A 26,373-nucleotide genomic window follows, 5' to 3' on the forward strand; every position below is an offset into this window, starting at 1 on the left:
GAACAGAAGAAAGGAAGGATGTAGAGTGCTACATGCACAGTCATTCCTATAATGTGTGGGTTTTTGTAGTAGTCAGCTGTGTGTCCTTCATAATTCTTGAGGTGGAACAATAAACTCTAAGAACAGATGAAATGCCTTCTTTGTATTTAAAAAATAAGGGACAAGAATATTTCTTCTTTCTTTTTGAATGTTATGTAGGGTGACTTGTAAACCAATTCATCTGTAAGGATCCAGGCAACAAAAAACTGGAGTAATTAAATTTTAATGTATAAACTATAATCCACATTTGTGATCAGAAGCTTAGGAAGTAATAAAACCAATAACTGGCCCTACTGAGTATATTCTCAAGAATATGTTTTTCCTCAATTATTATATTAAAACCATAATAGAAAATATTAAAAACTATTTTATTACAAAATATCTATAGAAGAGAATAAATATAATATACAAGGTATGGTTTAAAGAATAGTAAAACGAATACTCATAAACTTACCTCCAAATGGCAATTTTTTAAATAGCAAAAATTGTCTTAAGTGTTTTGTTTCACAAATGGCTTTTAAGATAAAGATTCATGTTAAAACTACATAAAGGGAAAAAAACACAAAAAAAGCCAAAAAACTACATCAAGTGTACTTTCTACCACTGGGCAGTTAAACTTTTTTTTTTTAAAGATTTTATTTTTAAGTAATCTCTATACCGAACATGGGGCTCAAACTCACAACCCTGAGATCAAGAGTCACATGCTCCATGGACTGAGCCAGCCAGGAGACCTTGGGCAGTTAAAGTATTAAATGAAAACCTCATACCTGTAAACACTGAATTAAAAAAATATACACAAAAAGTTCAATTTGCTATCTGACAGTATTCCTATTCCAGTTAATAATCTGATTAACCAGATAAAATGAGTCTGTCTTTATTTTTATCAAAGTCAACTCCATAAATTTGTGACATTATCATTTAAAGCATAAATTAAAACTTACTTCTATAAACACAAAAATAAAAGCTTTGGATAGGCTAGGCTTTTTTTTTTTTTAAATGGCCGGATTTTTCTCTAGTGAAGTAACAGGTTCATAACTGACCTATTTTGTAATATTAAATCATCTTATCATGCCTTCTTTAATGAAATATTAATATTTTATGTAAGATTTATATTTAAATTAAATGCAACTGTGTATCTGGCATCCAATTTTGGCTAAAAATCATAGCACTGTACTAAAGCACCATTAAACTGTAATAATACACACATGTCTTTTATATAAAGAGAATTTCTTATTTCTTTGGAGGAGCAACGGTCTCAAACTCCAAAGCTTCTTTTATTCTTATTTTTAAACTTTATTATTTTTTCCCAAAGCTTCTTTTAAATCAAGAATTATAGGACTTTAAAATTAAAATTAAATTAAAAATTTAAAATTAAATAAGGGTTATCTGAACTTCATCTTTCTCAGCTGTAGAGCAAGAAAGTCTTCAATTTAATAACAGGGCAAAAGATTTTTCCTTCTCAAAAGATAAAAAAATATGCATTAGAAAAATTATGTTTCAATAAAATCTTTTATAAATTTTCTTCTGTTCAGTGATATTAATATTAGTCCACAAAGAATTACTTACCCGATGAAAGCCACCATCTGCTCCACTATGTGTTTGCTGAATGTTATTATAACGAAGATTTTCTGTAAAGAAAATGCCAGTTAAAATAGGTTACCCAAAAAAAACCCCACTATAAATTCATAATTCTGATAAGAGTTTAAAAAGATGAGGTATTGCCCCAATTGCAATTTTTAAAATTCTTTAAAAAAACAAAATATACCAAACACCACTTTACTGACAAATGCTACCTACTTTGTATTTTAAAGATGTTTTTCCTTTAGCACAGCTGTATTCTAACCAGCATACACAACCATGTCTGAGGGAAAAATATGAGTCATGAAACCCAAGGCTGGGTGGACATTCCGCATGTTCTATGTATCCTAGAATGGATACATAGACAAACTGAAGTCATGGGTTCCCATACAGACCCCACTACTGAAATTAAAGCTGATCAGCCTGATGACATGCGTCTGGTCTAAATCTAATCCATAGGATCTTGAAAAGCCTGTATGCCCTTCATAGAAAATTTATAGAAGTTATTATTAAAGTTCCATTTTCAGATCCTGAATGATTTTGGACTTTTAGCCTTACTATACAAGCAAAAGTATCAACAGTTATTCAGAATCTTTATCAGATTTGGGTCATTTCAATTTGGTGTTTTTTAGTACTCTCCATTAATTAAAGATGTTGACATCCTACCTTACAAGTAAAGATGCCTTTAGGACTAACAGGTAGCAAATGTCCCCAACTCAAATAAATGTTCAAAATAATATATAACATAAGGCATTATTATGGATTTTCAGGGAACACAAAGATGGCAAGGACACTTCCTTCTTCAATGCCCTGAAGAAATTAAAATATTTTTCTGTATTATAGTAGAAAAATGATAAATTATGTGTATATATATATATATATATATACATATATATACATATATACAAACTATAGATGACATACATTAGTAGTAAAAATGTGTTACAGAAGTTCAGAGAAAGGAGAGGTACATAAGTACAATTAGAGATTCAAGAATGTGGTATTAAAGTTTAGCTCTAAAGGATTGATAATAATTCTCTGATTAAACATGAGTAATTCAAAGTTGTCCCTCGACTGCTTAAATCTTTGTTATTGTTTGTCAAATAATAACTTCAGACTATGCAACCACAGGGGAGGGAAGAAAAATAAAATAAATAACAGTAGACTCCTTTTTATCCACCCATTATGAATCTCAGGAAAGTGGCTAAATTACACTAAAGCATATCATTTCAGGTAGAAGACTAATAAAGCAATGATATTTTCTTAAGGAATGTCTACTGTTAGCAGAGACATTGACAGCTGCACAGCTGGGTATGTGTAAGGAAGTAGGACTAAAAAAGAAAAAAAAAGTTCATAGTCTTTTTTGGTGTTTATGTACCTGTTAATTTTTTAAAATGTTTATTTATTTATTTTTGAGAGAGAAAGAGGGAGACAGAGAATCCAAAGCAGGCTCCAGGCTCCAAGCTGTCAGTGCAGAGTCCAACGTGGGGCTTGACTGTAAGATCATGACCTGAGCTGAAGTCGCACACTTAACTGACTGAGCCACCCAGGCACTCCCATATCTATTAATTTTAAAAAGATACTTACTACTTATCTTATGGAAAAAGCAAGCACATATAGATGTCAAAAATAGTTACAAAATGGATGGTGATTTCATAAACAATGTTACACAAATGGTATATGAAGATTACAAAACTAACAAGACAATTATACAGATCATTTTAGGAGAAAAGCATTATATACAAGGGTCCTTCTAGTTTCCATACTAAAAGCCAGTTAGGTGGAACTATAAATCTTTCACTAACAATGGCTTTTGCCTCTCAGTGATTTCACCACCATGAGTTTTCCCTTACCATCATTTCCTAACATTGAAAATAAGCCAATGCCCAGATAATTGCATAATTTTACTGCTTGAAAACAAAACAAGACTTTCTTTTTATATGTAACAGCTTGAAAATTCACAGTGCTGGGCAAGACATAAATGTGTCAGATATTTAAGAACATATGTCTCATCTCAGAGTCATTCGGGCTGGAGGTCTGAATGAGGATTCTACCAAATAAACAAACACACGGCACAGACCACCAGACAGCCCACTCAACCATGTGTGCAGAATAGTCAAGGGAAAGGGTTGAGTAGGAAAGAAAAAAAAAAAGAGGGTGTAGGGAACTAATGGTGCCAGGACAAACAAAGAAACTATCTATAAAAGAAGCGTCCTTCAATGGAAAAAAAGAGTCTTAAATTCATTTATTAAAAATTTATTGAGTGTCTACAACACGTCAGATGATATTTCAGGCACTAGAATACCTCAGTGGGCCAAAGACAAAATTCTCTACCTTCATGGAGCTTCCATTTCCATGTATGTGTCCATGTCAGAAAGGTGAAGAGGCAACAAACAACATACATGGTAAGTAAATTACAGGGTATATGAAATATTGAGTGTAAGTATATTGACTTTGGAAATCCCAATCTAATATTATTAGGTGGGGTAATTTGAAATTTTTAAGGGAAGTTTAACAAATAGCAAGGTATCAATAAAAATAACAATATTTTTGGCTCTTTGCTTTAGGCTGAGGAAAAAGAAGAATCAGAAGAAAAGATGGATTTGTTATTAGATTACAGAAAAATCTGTGTGTGGGGTTTCCTCCTGGTTACTTCAGAAATAGCTAAAATGCTTATATTATGCACTACTATTGTCTACCCAAGAATGAGAAATGTTTGTTGTCCTGAGCTACATCTGGATGTACACCAAGTAACATGCCTTTAGAAAGTATGTGTCTCCGTGATACAACGGAACACAGCAAACACATCCCATAGTCTGTTTAGTGAAGAAACTCAGATTCTCTGCTTTCAGAAACATAGAACTTTTTTTCCCTCTACACACATACAGGGAATACCTTCAAATTTATACAGTTTGGTTTGAATTCCAGAGCCTAGGCATGGATTTTATCTTCTCTAACACTGTTCTCCTACCTATGAAATTTGGATAATAACTACCTCACAGGATTGTTCTGAGATAACCAGTGCAAACTGCCTGGCACAGGTCTTGATAAATAGCAGGCATTACACAATTCAATTTCCTTAATCATGTAAGTAATTTATAGTTTAGAAGGCAATGCCGAAGAATGCAAAGAACACTGAACTTGAAGCCAAAAGACTTGGGTTCAAATCCTAGCTGTTACTTACATTCTTAGGCAACTACTACTTATTAATCTTCTAAGTGTGACAATTACAAAATTGGAGTAGTAATTTCTCTATCCAATGATTATAATAATAAAATCAGCTCACATACACTAAGTGCTTTAAAGTGTGAAGTACTAAAAAAAAAATAATAATTAAAAAAATAAAGTGTGAAGGCCTATATAAAAAAAATTAAGCATTATCATAACTTGATAAAATCTAAGAATGTTTAAAAAATATACTAATTTGCATATTCTGTTTTGAAGTCTGATAAGTTGCATGCCCTATCACTATAGAATACTCTTGGCATAATAAATTTTACTATTAATTTATAGAAAGTTACTATGCAAAGCTGGACGCATAAAGTTTATGGATTCCCAGAGAGGTTGCTATCATAAAGGGAATTAAAATAATGTTATTGTTTCTTAGGCATTAATACTTTCTTTTCTCTTTAAAATTTTTTTTAATGTTTATTATTCTGACAGACAGAGAGAGAGACAGCACAAGCAGCGGGGGGCAGAGAGAGAGGGAGATACAGAATCCAAAGCAGGCTCCAGGCTCTGAGTTGTCAGTACAGAGCCCGACGTGGGGCTCGAACTCACAAACCATGAGATCATGACCTGAGCCGAAGTCAGAGGCCTAATCGACTGAGCCACCCAGGCGCCCCAGGCATTAATACTTTCAAGGGACAATTAATACTTTTCAAAAAGCAAAATGATAGCTTCCTTCTTCCCCTAGAAATAACTAAAAAGATCAAAGAAAAATTTATCTTCTGATACACTACAAAATAATTTACTACTCACCATGGTATTTTATTATTTGTAAAAATCTAACAGGATATTGTAATATTTACCAAAGTAACTAGCATTCCCATATTAAAAAATCATTTCATTGAACAATATACTTAATGTAAGTGGGAGAAAATATATTCCTTGAAGGAGGAATGTCCTTGGAATTTTGAGTGATTTTCATGGCAGGAGAGTAGAGGACAGGCTCAATAAACTCATCCCAAATGCCAAAATCTAATATTAGAAACTGGGCAGACAGAAGTAGCTGAAGTTTTCCTGTCTCATTCTGCTCTTCTAAGAACTGAAGGTAGAGAGGTGTTAAGAAGAAATTGGAGAAAATTAAAAGATATGCTTTTAATTTTGAAGGAATTATACCAGGGCAAAGATATTACTCACTGCTCTTGCCTTTCCTTTGGTGAATGCCTCTTTGATGTAAACCTCACTGATTAAGACATTCTATTCAGGTTAATTTTATTTTATTCTAGTGAGATTTGCCCTTTTAAAAGGCAACAATTCATGTCAAGGTTTGAGAAGCATATATTCATTTCCCCTCATTTTCTCTCTTCTATTCATACACACACACACACACACACACACACCTCTCTCTGTCCTGAAGCTTTTGTTAAGACTGGCTACGAACAATAGCTGATTCTCACTTCTCTAACCACAACCCACAGCTCTTTGCCTCTTCAGAGACTCCTTTCTTCCCCATTCTTTGCCACACTGACATCTGGCTGGTTTTCTGTAAAGGACACTGGTGCCCTGAGAGGAAGTATTATTTGGGGGTATGAAAGAAAAGTGGAATTAGTGTAAGGCAATATTCTCTCAGCTAATAGTCAGTAAAAATATGACATTTTTGGTTATGTATGTGAAAATGATGATGTGCATTTTCCTATATAAGAGCACTATTTTTGTTTGCTAAAAGTCTTAGATGAAAAGTTTCACAAGGCAAGAAGTGAAATAAAGACAGACAGGAAGGGAGGGAGGAAGAAAGAAGGAAAGAAAGAAAACAAGGAAAAAGTCTATAAAGGGGCACAATTTTCCAACAGGGACAGGGAAAACCTGCCCCAAATTCACTAATCCCCAGATGACTTTCCACGGTTAAATACCTAAGGAAAACACCAACCCAAAGAAGCAGAACCAAAATATTAACAATTCACGCTGGAATGAGCAAAGGGATTAAGTTTCAATGCATTTCAAAGGGCTCACCATCATCAGACAGTAAATCAGAGGGTATAATTACCTGGATATGCATTTTAATTATTGCTTTTCCAATCAGAGTTGCACCAAAGAAAGTCCAAAAAGGTACAAGAAAATGTCCACATGTTATTCCAGCCAGGTCAAATAGAGGATTTGGAATCTATTTAAAAAACAAACAAACAAACAAAACACACACACACACATTAAAATGGGACTTTCATATATAATCCAAGGAACAGTTTTAATTTTACCACCTACAGGTATGCGGAATTATGCTTAAGCCTTGCTTACATTACAAAGAGAGGTGTAGATTCCCTGATCAATACTAGACTGTTCAGAAGGTTAGGCAAGTGTTCTAACGTTTCTGTAAATTCGGTCTCATATTCATCTCAGGCTGCTGTTAAAGCAAACCCAACTGTCCTTTTGCTTACATTACTTATGGCTAATGCCCCATAAATATACTTTTTTCTATCACATTAGAATTGGTAAAACCAATGGACCCACAGGAATTTAATCCCATTCAGCAGATACTTAACCGTTTGGTAGCTGTGTCTAAGGTGAGGTATAAACGAAGAAAAAGTCCTGAGATTATTTCAGTAATACTGGGGTTGTAAAATCTTCAGCCTGAAATAAGAATATCATCTAGAAATCATTCATATCTATATAGCAAATATCCTTATGAAATTCACAAATATATTTATAGGCAGATGCGCTTTTATTCCTCAACATAAAAAAAAAACCTTGTAATTTGTATTTTGCACAGACAAATCTCATAATTTGTATGACAGTACAAGGCTGTGAGGCTGTGTAATATATTTTAGGCAGAAAATCAAGTGTGGAAATACGAGCGCATAGATTCAGATGTTTTGAATACTCAGTCCGAGACAAAGAAGTGATTCACAACAAATACCTTTTCCAAACATTCCCACATTTCAAGAATGCTGAAAGACAATTTCATGTAAAAATGCAAGGAAACCACAAGCTGTTTTTGAGCACTTCATCCATTTTTCTCCCATAGAAGCACTCTGTCCTTGTGGCAGTTGGCAGAACCATTCACAAGTCAATTAATTTATATAATTTCATTTCTGAACTTTCAAAGAAAAGACTAGTTGTTTAAAAGATATTTGTCACATATGTTCTTTTTAAAAACAATGTCATGACTAAATTAGAATTCAAATATTCTTTTGTTCATAACACTTGGATTTAATAACTTTTGTTTTTCTCATCCAAATTCAAATGTCTAATGCAATTTCATGTCTTACAATCATATAATAATATCATTTGCACAGCTTTACATCTATCATTTCTTATATTTTCTCACGTGACCCTCATAACTCCATGGATTATAATTTTAATTGTTTTCCTTTATTATCAGGCTCTATCTCAAGTTGAAATAGAAATATAAGATATGTAAATCAGAATAGATTAAAAATTAGAATTTGTTAAACATGTTAAACACCTCAGTGTATGCCGGATACAGTCTGAGCATAATTAATGAGTTTATTGTTGCATGTGCATGTTATTTATTCTTTTTTTTTTTTTTTTAATTTTTTTAACGTTTATTTATTTTTGAGACAGAGAGAGACAGAGCATGAACAGGGGAGGAGCAGAGAGAGAGGGAGACACAGAATCTGAAACAGGCTCCAGGCTCTGAGCTGTCAGCACAGAGCCCGACGCGGGGCTCGAACTCACGGACCGTGAGATCATGACCTGAGCTGAAGTCAGACGCTTAACCGACCAAGCCACCCAGGCGCCCTTATTTATTCTTTTTTTAAGTTTACTTTGAGACAGAGAGAGAGAGAGAGAGAGAGAGCGAGCGCGCAGGGGAGGGGCAGAGAGAATCCCAAGCAGGCTTTTCCCTGTCAGCAAGGAGCCCAATGTAAAGCTGGAACTTGTGAAATGTGAGATCATGACCTGAGCCCAAACCAGGAGTCAGATCAACTGAGCCACTAGGCACCCCCCTTTTTTTTTTTTTAAACATTTATTTTTGAGACAGAGAGAGACAGAGCATGAGCAGGGGAGGGTCAGAGAGAGAGGGAGACACAGAATCTGAAACGGGCTCCAGGCTCTGAGCTGTCAGCACAGAGCCCGATGCGGGGCTCGAACTCACGGACCGTGAGATCATGACCTGAGCCGAAGTCGGCCACTTAACCGACTGAGCCACCCAGGCGCCCCTGCACCCCTTCTTTTTTTCACCATCTCACTAAATACAGAAAGGAAGACTGAGATTACAAAAGCTACTAATGGGGTGCCTGGGTGGCTTAGTTGGTTAAGCATCTGACTCTTAAATTTGGCTCAGGTCCTGATCTCACATTTTGTGGGTTCGAGCCCCACACTGGGCTCTGTGCTGACGGTGCCAACCCTGCTTGGGATTCTTTCTCTCTCCTTCTCTCTCTGCCCCTCCTGCACATGTTCTCTTTCTCTCTCTCAAAATAAATAAAGAAAACTTAAAAAAAAAAAAAAAAAAAAAAAAAGAGCTACTAAGTAGCTTTGAAATTTTCCCTCAAGTAGGAGTTTGTTAGTTCAAACATTAACAACAAAATAACTAAAAACTTCTTTTTACCTTAAATAAAGTATATACTTTTAATACTTTAACAGAAATATCAATTTTCTGGAAAAAAGTTCCGGGAAGGCCAAACTGATCTATCAATTTCTGTTCAATACTGACTATTCCTAGTCAAATATAAAGAAGACTGACTAGTATGGAAAATGGATTGGCAACAGTGAGGTCACAGAGATAGATGAGTGCCAAAGAATAAATACCATTTTTTATTTTAATAAATTGAAGGTACTCATGTTTTCCCTAGGAACAATGAAAGCTAGTTTTTATTGAATGTTCTGATTTTTAGGATACTTTTCTAAAGTTTCTGCATCACCAACTCAACTTAATCCCCAAAACAATGCTATATGATATGCTTATGCTCATTTTACAGGAAAATGAGACAGATTTGACAGTTTGTTTGGGAAAGCAGGATTTCAGCAGCAGAGCAGAATTTCAACCCAGGCAATGTGGTTCCCAGGCTTGTTTTCTTAGCCTCTAAAGTAAGGACATTATTATCCATTAGGCCTCTCAGTTTAATCCCAGTCTGCTGACTTCCACAGCACTTTCTACTTATCCTTGTATTTCAATGGTCTCCCTCACTAGACTTCAGGATCCTCGAGGAAAGGAAATATATCTTTCATCTCTTTATTCCCAACACTCAGTGACTAAATCAAAGCTGAGGAATAATGGTAAAAAATGGTTGAACATTTATGTTCTAAGCACTGTGTTAGTTCACACACACACACACACACACACACATACATATTTTAATTTTTTAATGTTTATTTATTTTTGAGAGAGAGAGAGAGAGCAGGGGAGGAGCAGAAAGAGATAGACACAGAATCTGAAGCGGGCTCTAACTCATGAGCTAGGAGATCATGACCTGAGCTGAGTCAGATGTTCAACTGACGGAGCCACCCAGGCACCCCTTACATATAGTTTCTTGAATCCTCAGTCAGCCTTTACAATGATGAGTGACTTATTGTCCATTAAAAAAAAATTAGAAATCTAGGGCTCAAAGAGAGTAACTTGATTAGGTTACATAGCTAATAAGAGACAAGACTGGCTTAGGAATGCCAAAGCCAATTTTCTTTCTACAATATCACACTATAGTATACTTATAAACTGCTCAAATACTTGAGAGATCAAATTATGATAAAGAGCTCATACACTGAAATGAAAACTTAGATTATGAAAATTTCTAGTATTGCTGGGTCAAAGGATAGTAATTGAGGCATATGTGTATCTCACAGTATCTCTAGAATGTTGACATTACATTAGAAATTTTGGCACCGAAAGTCCTCTTTTTTTGGGCATTTGCTTTTGCTAAGGCAGGGGAGGGGCAGAGAGTACTCAAAGATATATTCATATTCTAGAACATAATGGACAAAGCAGCTGTGTGTCAGTAGATAATAATTTTGTGAATTATATTTATAGCTGCAGTTTTTATTGTATCAACTAGGTACACCTAGTTAATCCAGCCAAATCCACCACTGAACTACCAAAAATTGTGTATGGGCTACCAAAGAAAGCTTTGATCAAAATGCTCCATTTCAAATATAACTATTTCTATCATATTAGAAAAGGACCAGGATAAACACCAACTCATCAAGGAATGTCGATTTCCCAAATCTGCAATTTAAGAAATTAAGTTTTTGACATAAGTGGCTTCTTAGTTCACTGTAGCCAAAAATGCCCTTAACTTTGCCCCAGAGGTTTCAATTACCTAACTTGGTGTAAATGCCCCTTAAGACAGGTTTCACATGACTTCTTCCTTATAACTAATGCTTGAAACTTTGGAAAAAGACTACCTATCTATAACTCTGGAAAGAATGAAGTCATTGTTACTTGGTTAAATGCACTTCATTTTATAAATTCTTCATGCAAAGGATGAATTTTATCTCTTTTATTCTTACTGAACCAAGCCATTTAGGTCTGAAGTCATCATGGCAAGATGAAATGCTTGAAAGTCAATAAACTAGATACGAATCCATCCAATAGAAACAGCTCATTTGATGAGCAAGATGAATGATTAATAAATTTATATACCCATTAAAAGTGATAGCATTTTTGTTCACTCAAGTATGTTACCTTATTTTTTGTTAAGTGTGTTATCTTTAAAAACAAACTGGATCAATATATAAATCTACCATTTATTGGAATTCCTCACTTTTAATACAATTCACTTACTGAAGCACAGGCCAAAATTCCAAAAAATCCAACCTTCTGTACTAGGTTTTGAACTGCCAGTTTAGCCCGGGAAGCAAAGTCCTGTATAAAAGGAGGATATCAAAACATTAATGAAATGTACAGGGAAGAAGAAAAGATGGATCTTTGTAGAATTTATAATATTAAATGCCACACAACCTGATTCACTTAATCATTGCTTTTGATGAATGATTAAAAAAAATCATAGGCTGCATTAAAAAATATGAATAAAATCTTGATAGAACATTAGTTACATCCTTAAAGACAAACTTTTACCACATTTCAAGAATAAGCCAAAACACTGTTACTTTATTTTTCAGATTATCTACGGATTATCTAGGGATGAAGAAAATGTTATAAACTATCTATGAACCAACTCATTATTTTGGAAATACCTACCACATGTGATTCATTTAAAAAAATTTATTTATTTATTTATTTATTTATTTAATGTTTTCATTTATTTTGAGAGAAAGAGAGACAGGGCATGAGCAGGAGAGGGGCAGAGAGAGAAGGAGACACAGAATCTGAAGCAAGCTCCAGCTCAAGTTGGAGCCCAAGGGAGGGCTTGAACTCACGAGCTGTGACATCATGACCTGAGCTGAAGTTGGATGCTCAACCAACTGAGCCACCCAGGCACCCCTACTACATGTGATTCTTGATCTTGGGGTTGTAAATTTGAGTCCCATGTTGGATACAGAGATTAACAAAAATAAAATCTTAAATAAAAATAGAAAAAAAGATTAAATGTTATGTAGATCACCTAATATACAAAATAATAAAAAATATTAAGCCTAGAGAAGTTTGTGGAATTTTGTTTTTAAAAACATCCTGAAAGTAAGGAGTCATTTCATCCCTCTGGGGCAGAATCTCTTTACTCAACAGAAATTAGATAAAAACAAAGGAAAACAGACTCCTTGTTCTTTCAGATGCCTGGGTGCCCATCATTAATTATCCTTCAGGGTGCTGTAAGAATTTTTATTTGAGGGGAAAGAGCTACTTTACCCAAATAAATCAAGTAGAAACTTCCCTTTACCTTTTTGTTTTCTTAAATTAATTTTCAGCTTGCATGTCTTACAAGGAAAACAAATTAAGTGCCTTTTTAATGGGAAGTTTTACTTGTTAAAAAGTCTGAAAGTTGTCTACTGAAATGGATTTCATAAATCTCATTATGTGTTGAACACACACACACGCACGTGCATGTGCTCACACACACACACACACACACACACACACACACACAGTGACCATGCTACTTTCAGTTCCTGTAATTTATTTTCCAGGACTTTCACAATATTCTCGGAATTAAAATTACATTTTTATACTAAACAATCTATAAACGTTTATTTAAATTCAACTAATATGAAGTTTACACACTTGTTTTCATTATAAGAAGCCAACAGTAGCAGAATATGCAGCTTGAGGGAGTATTTTCTTGATGTTTTTCCTTGCCAGTGTAGTGAAAAACAAACAAACAAAACAAAAACAAACAAAAAAAAACCTCAGGGAAGCATTGTACTAGTGTCTGTACCGAATCTAAAATATTTTATTTTATTTTATTTTATTTTATTTTATTTATTTTTTTTTCAACGTTTTTAATTTATTTTTGGGACAGAGAGAGACAGAGCATGAACGGGGGAGGGGCAGAGAGAGAGGGAGACACAGAATCGGAAACAGGCTCCAGGCTCCGAGCCATCAGCCCAGAGCCCGACGCGGGGCTCGAACTCACGGACCGCGAGATCGTGACCTGGCTGAAGTCGGACGCTTAACAGACTGAGCCACCCAGGCGCCCCTAAAATATTTTATGGTAGTAACTCATGTTTAGATTTCATAAACACAACTACATTTTGTTGTTTTTATTTTAAACTTATTTTGCTTAAAGCCATATATTTACAACTTACTGATATGGCTCTAAAGGCTTTATTGACATAATTTTATTGAAAACATCATTCTTTCATGGTCTAAAATGTTCTACATGTTAAATGTAATTGTACTTTGATGCTCTGTATTTTATTTTATTTTCAGTTTTATTTATTTAAGTAATCTCTACACCAAATGTAGGGCTCAAACCCATGCCCTGAGATCGAGTTGCACACTTTCTGACTGAGCCAGCCAGGCATCCCTGTTGCTTTATATTTTAAAATTTCTTTTTTTTTTTAAAGCGACTCAAATACTTTTAAATTATTTGCATAGTTGACAGTTCTTTCTTATCATGTTGATTTTAAAGTAACACTGTCTATGAATATGTCTATTTATATTTCTGCTTGTTGTTAAAATAGAACTATATTATTTGACAATAAATTCAACTTACACACACACATCCTCAACACCAGCCAAAAAAACTCTTTTACTAAAGTTTAAATGAATCATTTCAAGCATAATCTGCTATTCTTTTCAGGCTGGCAAATAAAATAAAATAAAATAGCCACAAAAGGACATCAATAATTTTAAAATCAATATTTTAAACAAAAAGCTTAACAATTTAATATGGTAGGTAGTCAATATTCAAGTTAAATATCAAAAGAAATTAGTATCTCATTTTAATGGTTTTGGTGTATCTGTGGGAACAATGTAGCAAGTACAATTTGATTACTTCCTCAATTGTCATTCTTTATTAAAAATAAATGTGTACAACTAAAAACAAATTCCTTTTAATAGTTTCATTTCTCTGGATTCACATTTCATAAAGTTTACCTATTTCACAATTTAAATGCCTGAGAGGAACGTTTTATTCTCTAGTTCTACCTAAATAAGCAGCATGCATTTGCAATTTGTAATCATGTATCTCTTTCTACTTTAAAAAAAATAAACACAATATAAGAAAGTAAAATTATCTTTCCCACTCTCAACAACTGTGATTGTGTATTTAACTAACCATGCTGCTGAAATGAAGAACAAGAGACATTAGAAACATTTCTCCAATAACTACAATAAAACAAATGAAGCAGTGTTATAATAAATCCTTATCACGGAGACTTTAAGGATTAATAAAGAAAAAACAGATAAAGCCTTCAAGTATGAATATTCCTGCATGACTTTTACTTCACCTTTCTTTTTCCTAAGAAAAATTTGTGATTAAGGGAGAAGAGAAACTATATGGCTAGTTATAATTAGCTTGCAAAATGCTAATCTTTGAATCTAAAGATACCAGATGGATTTAAAATACATGAAATAACATTTATCTTCAAATGGCAACAGTCCACCTATTTCAATTTTCATAAGTGATCACATGAAATTTCAAGATCTCTTTAAAAGCAACAAAAAATACCTAAACCTGTTAAACAAATGCAGTACTATGAAGATAATTAATATTTGCTTAATAGCTTATGTTAGTTTGAGATGGTAAATGGTGAAAAATTTTATAAATTATCTGCCTTCTTAATCCATTCTATGTTAAAACTTTGGCTGACCTTGGGATGGTATTGAAGTGGCTCCACAGATAAAATTAAAAACCACAGAACAACTGTTTCAATAATAATTCCTTGTATGTAAGGGCAATTTAAAATACACTGAATTTGTGAAGTTCTTTCACCATCTAAAATGACATTTTAGGGGCACCTGGATGACTCAGTAGGTTAAGTATCGACTCTGGATTTCAGCTCAGGTCATGATCTTACAGTTTTGAGTTCGAGCCCAGTGTCTAGCTCTGTGTTAACAGTGAGGAGCATGCTGGGGATTTTCTCTCTCTCTCTCTCTCTCTCTCTCTCTCTCTCTCTCTCTCTCCTTCTCTCTCTCTCTCTCTTTCTCTCTGCCTCTACACTTCTTATACTCTGTCTCTCCCTCAAAACAAATAAATAAAAGTAAATAAATAAATAAAATAAATAAATAAAAATTTAAGATCCTAATAACCATGTAATTAAATATTTTTTACAATGAAATAATACTAAACATAATACCATAATTAAAGTATACAATTAATTCTCATCTTCATAGAAACTGCAATGAAACATAACTCATAATCTTTAAATCTTTCAGACTAAAACATGCCCTAATTGCAATTTTCTACCCTTTATCAGGGCTCCCTATGGGTTATTTTCACATAAAAATGTAGATTAATTCATTAAATTCAAGTGAACAAAATATTTTATCTTACTATTATCTTAATCAACAATATTAATAATGTAACTACTATGTCTTAACACTGCATATTTAAGTAAGTTTACTTTAAAAGGTCTGTTTTAAAGAGTCATAGATCATCTATTGTTTTTGAATTATAATGGACTCAAACATGCTTATGAGATGAAGACTAATGAAATAAACTCTAGAATTATAAGCAAAAGTAGGGATATTAACTTGATGAAATGAAGTGATTGCAATAGTAGTACATTTATCAAAACAGTGATCAGAACAGACTTGTGCAACTACTATTGAAAATGAAATGTTTTAATATCAAATTTATAGCTTTTACATTACATCAGAGATGATCACTGGAATTTCTATTTAAATTGAATATTAGGGTAAAATTCTATAATAGTAGAAACTGAATACATTACATAAAGACATTCATAAAAGCAAAGAATATTTATTTTGAAAACAACTTAAGAGATTTAGAAGTTAAAAAAAAAAGTTTATTATTTTTGAGAGGGGGAGGGGGAGGGCCAGAGAGAGAAGGAGACACAGAATCCAAAGCAGGCTCCAGGCTCCGAGGTGTCAGTACAGAGCCCGACGCAAGGCTTGAACTTACGAACCGTGAGATCATGACCTGAGCCAAAGTCAGATGCTTAACTGACTGAACCACCCAAGTGCTCCTAAAAGTTTTTTTTTTCTAATTTAAATAATCTTTACACTCCATGTGGGGCTCAAACTCATGACCCCAAATTTAAGAGTCCCATGCTTTACCACCTGAGTCAGCCAGACATCCCAAATGTAGAGCTTTAAAGTGTGTTTAAGGGGTGCTTGCATGGTTCAGTAGGTTAAGTATCCAACTCTTGATTTCGGCTCAGGTCATGATCTTATGTTTTGAGAGTTCAAGCTCTGCACTGGGCTCTGTACTGACAGAGTGAAGCCTGGGATTCTTTCTCCCTCTCTCTTTGCCCTCCCCGCACCACCTCGCTTGTCTTAATAAAATAAAATAAAATAAAATAAAATAAAATAAAATAAAATAAAATAAAATAAAATAAAATAAAATAAAATGTGTTTGAGCTTAAGGTGTTATCAACTTGAGATAAACTGTTATAAGATGTTTTATGTAAGCCTCATGATAACCACAAAGCAAAAATCTATAGGAGATACACAAAAAAAAAACAGTGAGAAAAGAATATAAGCATCTTATTACAGAAAATCATGAAATCACAAAGGAGAGTAAAAGAAGAAAGGCACAAAGGAATTATAAAACAGCCAGAAAACAATTTTAAAATGGCAATAAATTTATCAATGATAACTTTAAATGTCAATGGATTAAATTCTCCAATTAAAAGGCATAGACTGGTTGGATGGATTAAAAAACAACACCCATCTATATGCTGCCTACAAGAGACTCACTTCAGCTTTACGGACATAGACTGAAAGTGAAAGGATAGAAAAGGATATTCCACACAAATAAAAACCAAAAGAAAGCATGAGTAGCTATACTTTTATCAGACAAAACAGACTTTAAGACAAAGACTGTAATAAGAGACAAAGAAGGCCATTATATAATGATAAACGTGTCACTCCAACAAGAGAATGTAACATTTGCAAATATTTATTCACCAACATAAGAGCACCTAAATATATAAAGCAATATTAACAGATCTAAAGGAAGAAATAGACATCAATATAATAATAGTAGGAGACTTCAAAACCTTACTTTCATCAACGGATAGATCTTCTAGACAAAATCAGTAAGGAAACACTAGACTTAAACTATATAATGTAAAACCAGCCAGACTTAATACACATTTACAAAACACTCTATCCAAAAGCAGAATATACATTCTTTTCAAGAACACATGGAGCATTGTCCAGGACAGATTCTATATTAAAACACAAGACAAATATTAATAACTAAAAATCCTGAAATTGTATAAAGATCTTTTCTGACAATAGTATAAAACTAGGAATCAATTAAAAGAAAAAAACGGGAAATTCACAAATACATGCATGCTATTGAACAAATGGGTCAAAAGAGAACTCAAAAGTGAAATAAAAAAAAACCAAAACCTGAGACAAATGAAAGTGGAAACACAGCATAACAACTTAAGGGATACAGCAAAAGCTGTTCTAAGAGGGAAATTCACAATGATAAATGACTACATTAAGAAACAAGAAAGATCTTAAACAACCTAGCTTTATACCTCAAGGAACTAGAACAGAAAGAACAAGTTAAGCCCAAAGTTAAATTTTTTTTTTTTAATGTTTATTTATTTTTGAGTCAGAGAGAGACAGAGCATGAACAGGGGAGGGGCAGAGAGAGAGGGAGACACAGAATCTGAAACAGGCTCCAGGCTCTGAGCTGTCAGCACAGAGCCCGACGCAGGGCTCGAACCCATGGACCGTGAGATCATGACCTGAGCCGAAGTCGGACGCTTAACCGACCAAGCCACCCAGGCGCCCCAAGCCCAAAGATAATAGAAGGAGGGAAATAACAAAGATCATAGTGGAAATAAATAAAATAGAGACTAAAAAGACAATAGAAAAGATCAATGGAACCAGGCTGATTTTTTGAAAAAATAAACATAACAGTTAACAAACCTTTAGCCAGATTCACTAAGAAAAAAGAAAAAAAAAAAAAAAAGAAATAATACCTGAAAAACTGGACAACCTAGAAGAAATGGAAAAATTCTTAGAAATCTACAACCTACCAAGACTGAATCATGAAGAAATAAAAAATCCAAACAGACCAATTACTAGTAAGGAGATTGAATTAGTAATCAAAAACCTCCCCAAAAGCAAAAGTCAGGACCAGATGGCTTCACTGGTAAATTCTACCAAACATTTAAAGAAGAACTAATGCCAATCTGTCTCAAACTTTTCCAAAAAAATAGAAGAGGAAAGAACACTTCCAAACTCATTTTACAAGGACAGTATTATCCCAGTAACAAAACCAGACAAGGTCACTACAAGCAAAGAAAATTATAGGCCAGTATCCCTGATGAACACAGATGAAAAATTCTCAAAACATTTTAGCAAACTGAATTCCTTAATACACGAAATTTATTTCAGGGACGCAAGGATGATTCAACATACACACCAATCACTGAAATACACCACATGAACAAAATGAAGGGTAAAAATATATGACCATTTCAATAGATGCAGGAAAAACATTTGACAAAATCCAACATCCATTCATGATATAAACGTTTGCTCAAAATGTGGGTATAGAAATGTATGTACTTCAACATAATGAACACCACATACGACAAGCCCTACAGCTAATATCATACTCAATGGTGAAAAACGGAACGCTTTTCTTCTAAGATCTGGAACAAGACAAGGATGCCCACCCTTAACAGTTTTATTCAATATAGTCTTGGGAGTCCTAGCCAGAGCAATGAAGCAAGAAAAAGAAACAAAAGGCATACTATATATAGAAAATCCTAAAGACTTCATCAAATAACTGTTAGAATAAATGAATTGAGTAAAGTTGCAGGATACAAATTCAATATACAAAAATCAGTTGCATTTCTTTTTTTTTTTTTTTAACTATTTATTTTTAGTAATCTCTGCACTCAAGGTGGTGATTGGGACCCCAAGACCAATTGTCACATGCTCTTTCAACTGAGCCAGTCAGGCACTCCCCAAATCAGTTGCATTTCTATACATTAATAATGAAGAATCAGAAAGAGAAATTAAGAAAACAATCCTGTCTGCACTATGACACACTGATGAAAGAAATTAAAGACACAAACAAATGGAGAGATATTCTGTGCTCAAGATTGGAAGAATTAATATTGTTAAAATGTCCACACATCCAAAGCAATCTACAGATTCAATGTACTCCCTTTTAAAACTCCAATGGCAGTTCTCACAGAAATAGAATAATCCCAAAATTTGTATGGAACCACAAGACCTGAGTAGCTAAAACAATCATGACAAAGATGAACAAAGCCGGAGGCATCATGCTTCTTGATTCCAAATAACATTACAAAGCTACAATAATCAAAGAAGTATGGAAGTAACTTATAAAGAGACACATAGATCAATGGAAAAGAACAGAGAATCTAGAAAGAAACCCACACCTACATAGTCAAGTCAAATAATTTAAGACAACGGGGCCAAAATTATACAATGGGGAAAGGACAGTCTCTTCAATAAACAGTGTTGGGAACACTGGACAGCCACATGTAAAAGAATGAAACTGGACCCTATCTTATACCATACACAAAAATCAATTAAAAATGGATTAAAGACCTGAATAAAGGATCCAAAACTATAAATACCTAGAGGAAAACATAGGGAGGTAAACTCCTTGACATTGGTCCTAGCAATTTTTTTGAATAGGACACCATAGCAAAGGCAACAAAAGCAAAAATAAGGGATTCTATCAAACTTAACAGCTTCCATATAGCAAAGGAAACCATCAAATGAAAATGAAAAGGTAACCTACTCAGTGGGAGAAAATATTCATGAATCCTACATCTGATAAGGGATTAATAGACAAAATATATAAGGAATTCCTACAACTTAAGAGAAAAAAAATCTGATTAAAAAATGGGCAGAGGGGCACCTGGGTGGCTCAGGAGGTTAAGCGTCCGACTTCAGCTCAGGTCATGATCTCACAGTTCGTGGGTTTGAGCCCTGCATCGAACTCTGTGCTGATAGCTCAGAACCTGGACCCTGCTTCAGATATTTTCCAAAGATGACCTACTGATGGCCAACAGGTACACGAAAAGATAGTCAGCATCACTAATTATCAGAAAAATGCAAATCAAAACCCCAATGAGATATCAACCCACAAATGTTAGAAGTATATATATATTTTTTTTCTTTCCTTTTTTTTTTTTAAGTAGGCTCCACGCCAAACATGGGGCTCAAACTCATGTCATGTCCTTGAGATCAAGAGTTGCATGTTCTACGCACTGAGTCAACCAGGCACTCTGGAAAGCCTATTATCAAGACAAGAGATGGTGCAAAGGGAGTGCGCGTGCATTGTTTGGGGGAATGTAAATTTGTATAGCCAGCATGGAGGTTCCTCAAAAATTAAAAATAGAACAACTACATGATCCAGCAATTCCACTTCTAGGTACTGATCCAAAGGAAACAATCAGTATTGTGAAAAGATTTATGTATCTCCCAGGTTTATTGAAGAATTATTTACAACAGCTAAGACATGGAAACAACCTAAGTGTCCACTGATGTATTAATAAGGAAAATGTGGGGGGGGGCACCTGGGTGGATCAGTCAGTTGGGCATCTGACTCTCAACTTCGGCTCGGGTCATGTATGATCTTGCAGTTCGGTTTGTGGCTTTGAGGCCCCTGTGGGGCTCTGCACTTAACAGCGCAGAGCCTGCTTGGGATCCTCTCTCACCTTTCTCTCTGACCCTCCCCTGCTTGTAGTTTCTCTCTCTCAAAATAAATAAACAAAACAAAGCAAAGAAAATGTAGGACACACACCACACACACCCTGAAATATTCAGCCATTAAAAAAGGAAATCCTCCCATGTGCAACAACATGGACCTTGAGGGTGTTGTGTTAAGCAAAATAAGGCAGAAAGACAAATACTGTATAATCTTATTTACATGTGGAATATTTTAAAAACCACAAAGTTATTGATACAGAGAAAAAAAATCAGTGATTGCTAGAGGTGGGGTGTGGGGGATGGTGGTGGAGGACAGGGGGAAGGCAAGGATGGTAAAAAGATAGCAGCTTCCACTTATAAAATAAATAAGTTCTGGGGATGTAATGTATATTGCACAGTAACAGTTAACAATACTGTATTGTGTGTTTGAAAGTTGCTAAGAGAGTAGATCTTGAAAGTTCTCATCACAAGGAAAAAAATTGTAACTGTGTGGTGATGGATGTTAACTAAACTTATTGTGATAATCATTTCTCAATATATATGTATATCAAAACATTATGTCGTACATCTAAGACTAAAACAATTTTACATGTCAATTATATCCCAGTTTTTAAAAAAAGAATTCAGTGGGGCACCTGGGTGGCTCAGTCAGTTAAGTGTCTGACTTTGGCTCAGGTCATGATCTCACACTTTGTGGGTTCGAGCACCGCATTGGGATCTCTGTCAGCACAGGGCCCAGTTGGGATCCTCTGTGCCCCTCTCTCTCTGCCCCTCCACCATGCTCTCTCTCTCTCTCAAAAATAAACATTTTTTTTAAAAAGTTTATTTTGAGAGAGTGAGAGAACAGAGGAGGGGTTAGAGAGGGGAGAGAGAATCCCAAGCAGACTCCCCACCGTCAGCACAGAGCCTGATGTAGATCTTGAACTCACAGACTGCAAGTTCATGACTTGAGCCACTCGAAATCCATGAATGGCTTAAGTGACTGGGCCACCCAGGTGCCCCCCCATAATCATATATTTCTATTCCTCAGGGCACTTTTATTAGATTGCATATTGTGAAAATTTAGTGTGTGTATATGGGAGGGGAATAGTAATTGGCAGAAAAAGCAAAAAGAGATGATGAATGACTCAGGAAACCTACAATGTAAGCGAGAACAGAAAAAAAAGATGAAAAAAGTACTTAGAGAAATAATACAAACACCAATTCTACAGACTTCCTGTGACATCAAAATGATATAACACTGATTACATGGTCTTTAAAGTTCTCTGAGCCACAGTTTCTTCATCTTTTCTATAAAATGGTAATAATAGTATCTATTACCATGATAAATAAGAGATAAAACTGATTATGGGAAAAATTATAGACAAGTTATATTACTTAGTAACTGTCAAAAGATTAAAAAAAGAAACCCCAAGAGCCAATGAAATAAAATATTTCGTCAAAATTCTTAGCTGGACAATATGATGAGCTCAGTTATAGTGCAATCTCACAACTAAGGGGATAAGAGGTTTTTGTCTTGTTTTTAATTTCAAAAAGAGAAAAGCAACATGTTAATATTAAGGAAGGAAGAGGGCTGTAAAGCAGGAAGAAGGGAAGGAAGGAAATGCATTAAGAATTGAAAATTTATCAAACCTGCCACTAATTAGTTTGCCAAATCCTCCCCTCATAAGAGGGTAGAAATGGATAAGATTACTACTCCTGGAAGCACCTGGCTGGCTGAATCAGTAGAGCACATGACTCTTGATCTTGTGGTTGTGAGTTTAAGCACCATGCTGAGTGCAGAGATTACTTAAAAATAAAATATATATTTTTTAAAGTTTATGTATTTATATATTTTTAAAGTTTATTTTATTTTGAGAGAGAGAGAGAGAGAGAGAGAGAGAGAGAACAGGGGAAGGGGGGAGAGGGAGAGAGAGAGAGAGAGAGAGAGAGAGAGAGAGAGAGAGAGAGAGAGAATCGCAAGCAGGGATATGGGACTCGAACTCATAAGCCATGACATCATGTCCTGAGCTGAAATCAAGAGTCGGATGTTTAACCGACTAGGCCACGAGGGCACCTCAAAAATAAAATCTTAAAAAAAAAAAAAAAAGATTACTCCTGAATACTAATTCTTTTTTTTTTTTATTTACGTTTTTATTTATTTAAGAGAGAGACAACAAGCAGGGGAGGGGCAGAGACAGAGGGGAACAGAGAATCTGAGCAGGCTCTGCTCTGATAGCAGAGAGCCCGATGTAGGGCTCGAATTCACGAATCATGAGATCGTGACCTGAGCCAGTCAGATGCTTAACTGAATGAGTCACTCAGGTGCCCCCTGAATGCTAATTCTTAATCAACATATTCTTGTTTCTAGAAAATAAAAGGAAATTCTTTATTTATTTACACCTGTAATGGTTATCTCACTATGATCACAAATCTTAAAACTCACAAATAATCTATTACACATAAAATATCTCATGAGTAGTCTAGGAGGAAAGAAGAGACGGAAGAAGTAAGGTTTCAGGAGGCTTTCTCGGGGGCTAATCATCAGCTGTTCTTAACATTTTCAGATAAAAAGTAGAGAAGTATTTTTAGAAGTTCAGATAAGCATAGAGTGCTTTTTTTTTTCCTTCTCACAGTCCAGTCAAATTAAAATTGAAGTCCAAGTCACCTGAATTTAAAGTGACCAGTATCTGCAGCTTAGGTTACTGCTGAAAAGAAACCATATGGAATATTACCCTGCCATAAGAAAGAATGCAATCTTGCTATTTGCAATGACATAAATGGAGCTCTTAGAGAGTATTATGCTAAGTGAAATAAGCCAGAGAAATACAAATATGATTTCACTCATATGTAGAAATTAAGAAACAAATGAGCAATGGGGAAAAAAAGAGAGAGAGGCAAGCCAAGAAACAGACTCTTAACTACTGAGAACAAACTCATGGTTACCAGAGGGGAGATATGTTGGGGGGGGGGGGGGAGAGGGGAAGGGTTAAATAGGTGATGGGGATTAAGAAGAACACTTGTGGTGATGAGCACTGGGTGTTGTATGGAAGTGTTGAATCACTATATTAAATACCCAAAACTCATATTACACTGTGTTAACTAACTGGAATTTAAATAAAAACTTTTTTAAAGTTTATTTATTTTGAGACTGACAGAGACTGGGGAAGGGTCAGAGTGAGGGACAGAGAGAATCCCAAGCAGGCTCTGTGCTATCAGTGTGAAACCCGATGTTGGGCTTGAACCCACAAAACCTGAGATCATGACTTGAGCTGAAGTCAGATGCTTAACGGACACAGCCACCCAGGTGCCCCTAAACAAAAACTTTTTAAAAAGGTGGTGCCTGGGTTGGCTCAGTCGGAAGAGGGTGAGACTCTTGATCTCATGGTAGTGGGTTCTCAAGCCCCACATCGGGGGTAGAGATTACTAAAAAATAATAAACTTAAAAAAAAAAAAAAAGAATCCATATAGTAATTCTTAGGAAGGCAGGCAGGCATCCACTCTTATTGGTGCCTGCCTAGCCTCTATTTGAAATAAAAACAGACAAAAAAAAAAAAAAAGAAATAAAAACAGACTCTGTAGTTCAAGAAGAACAACAGTGCTCTAGATACTCAGGGAAAATATCTGAGCACACAAGATTTATTAGAAATGACACATTATACAAGTCATGCATTTTTCTTTTCTTCTTTCTTTTTCCAGTCTGAAGCCAATATCTCCTCATGTGATCTCCTCATGTCTCACCAGAAAGGGTATTTACCAACTCTTAGTTTGATGCTGGGGTGGAAAATCACCCTTCATTTTTAGCACTTTATAATTGATTGTATTTTGGTTACGAGTAATTAACAAATAACGTTTATTTCCAAATTCAAACTGGAACTGAGAAAACAAAAAGCATATGACAACCTGCTATGTATGTAAGACAATACTAGGCTGTGGATGGAAAACAGTAAAAGTAATTGAGATGAACTTCACTTAAACATCCAAAGCTATGAAGACTACGTCAGTATGGACTCTGTAAAACTATCAGGGACAGGAAACTTAAGACACGGAAAACAAAGAATAAAGATAAATGGGATCTCCTCTAAGAGATGTAAATAGTAGGATTCTTTCCTTAGATAGAACCAATTCTGCTTAACAAATTTACAAATGGTCCCAGTAAAAGGAGCAGAGAGTTTAAGTTCCAAATCTACAGCTGAAATTAAAATATTAAAGTAGTAAATGCCAAATTCATGACAATAAGTTGAAAGATCATGTAAACTAGAGCAAGTAAGAAGAAATGTGGCAGTGTGCACAACAGTAAAGTAACGTATTTCGGGAAAAATTATTTAAATATAAAATGATGGGTGGGGTGCGTGGGTGGCTCAATCCACTGGGCATCCGACGCTTGGTTTCGGCTTGGGTCATGAACTCATGGTTCATGGGTTCAGGCCCCACGTTGGGCTCTGTGCTGGCAGTGCAGGGCCTGCTTGGGAGTCTCTCTCTCCCCCTCCCTCTGCCCCCACCTCACTTGTGCTGTCTCTGTCACTCTCAAATAAATAAACTTAAAAAAAAAAAAAGATTAAATATAAAATGGTGGGTTATAAAAGTTTTGTAATATGAACAAAGAAAAGGGAACTGAGAGTAGTCTCCCATGTAAATGGTTTATTGAAAAAAACAATTTATTAAAAACATCAGCAAAATGCATTGCCAAATAGGACGATAGCTGTAGAAATCTGAAAAACACAAGTATGTAATAACTTTGGAAAATCATGTGCAGATCTGATAACTTCATGTTAGGAAAGATGTAAAAGAATTAGATAAAGAGCCATGCAAAAAAAAAAAAAGGGATCAAAGACTTTTAGGGGGCTGTTAGATATAAAAAGTAAATGATTACTTTCTCTAGAAAGGGTGAAAAGGGAACCAACCAACTGAAATCTATAAAATTATGAAAAAAGGAAAGGGGAAGTGTTAAAAAAATCTCACAATGCTAGAATGAGGATGGCGCCCTTTACAATGTGAGAGAGGCAAATTTGAAACCAACAAATGGAAGCAATAAGTTTATTTTTATTTTTTAAAGATTTTATTTTATTTATTTTTTAAATGTTCATTTATTTTTGAGGGGGGGGTGGGACAGAGAGAGAGGAAGACCGAGGATCTCAAGTAGGCTCTACACTGACATCAGAGAGCCCAATGTGGGGTTCGAACTCATGAACTGCGAGATAATAACCTGAGCTGAATGAAGTCAGATGCTCAACCAACCAAGCCACCCAGGCGTTGTTAAAGATTTAATTTAATTTTTTTAATTTAATTAAAAAAAATTTTTTTAACATTTATTTAGTTTTGAGACAGAGACAGAGTGTGAGTGGGGAAGGGGCAGAGAGAGGGGGAGACATAATCTGAAGCAGGCTCCAGACTCTGAGCTGTCAACACAGAGCCTG

General features: G+C 34.9%; 1 protein-coding gene across 2 annotated transcripts in view; it reads right to left on the reverse strand.

Moving 5' to 3' along the window:
• Nucleotides 1–26,373, reverse strand: part of VMP1 (vacuole membrane protein 1) — a 127,296-nt gene that overhangs the window by 17,917 nt on the left and 83,006 nt on the right. For both annotated transcript variants that reach the window (XM_007086742.3, XM_042965520.1), the window contains exons 8-10: nt 11,516–11,596; nt 6,827–6,943; nt 1,606–1,667 (exon numbers count right to left, since the gene is read on the reverse strand). In XM_007086742.3, the coding sequence (XP_007086804.1) occupies nt 1,606–1,667; nt 6,827–6,943; nt 11,516–11,596 (260 nt within the window). The remainder of the gene's footprint in view (nt 1–1,605; nt 1,668–6,826; nt 6,944–11,515; nt 11,597–26,373) is intronic.

This window comes from Panthera tigris, chromosome E1 (assembly GCF_018350195.1).
Source record: "Panthera tigris isolate Pti1 chromosome E1, P.tigris_Pti1_mat1.1, whole genome shotgun sequence".
Lineage (NCBI taxonomy): Eukaryota > Metazoa > Chordata > Mammalia > Carnivora > Felidae > Panthera > Panthera tigris.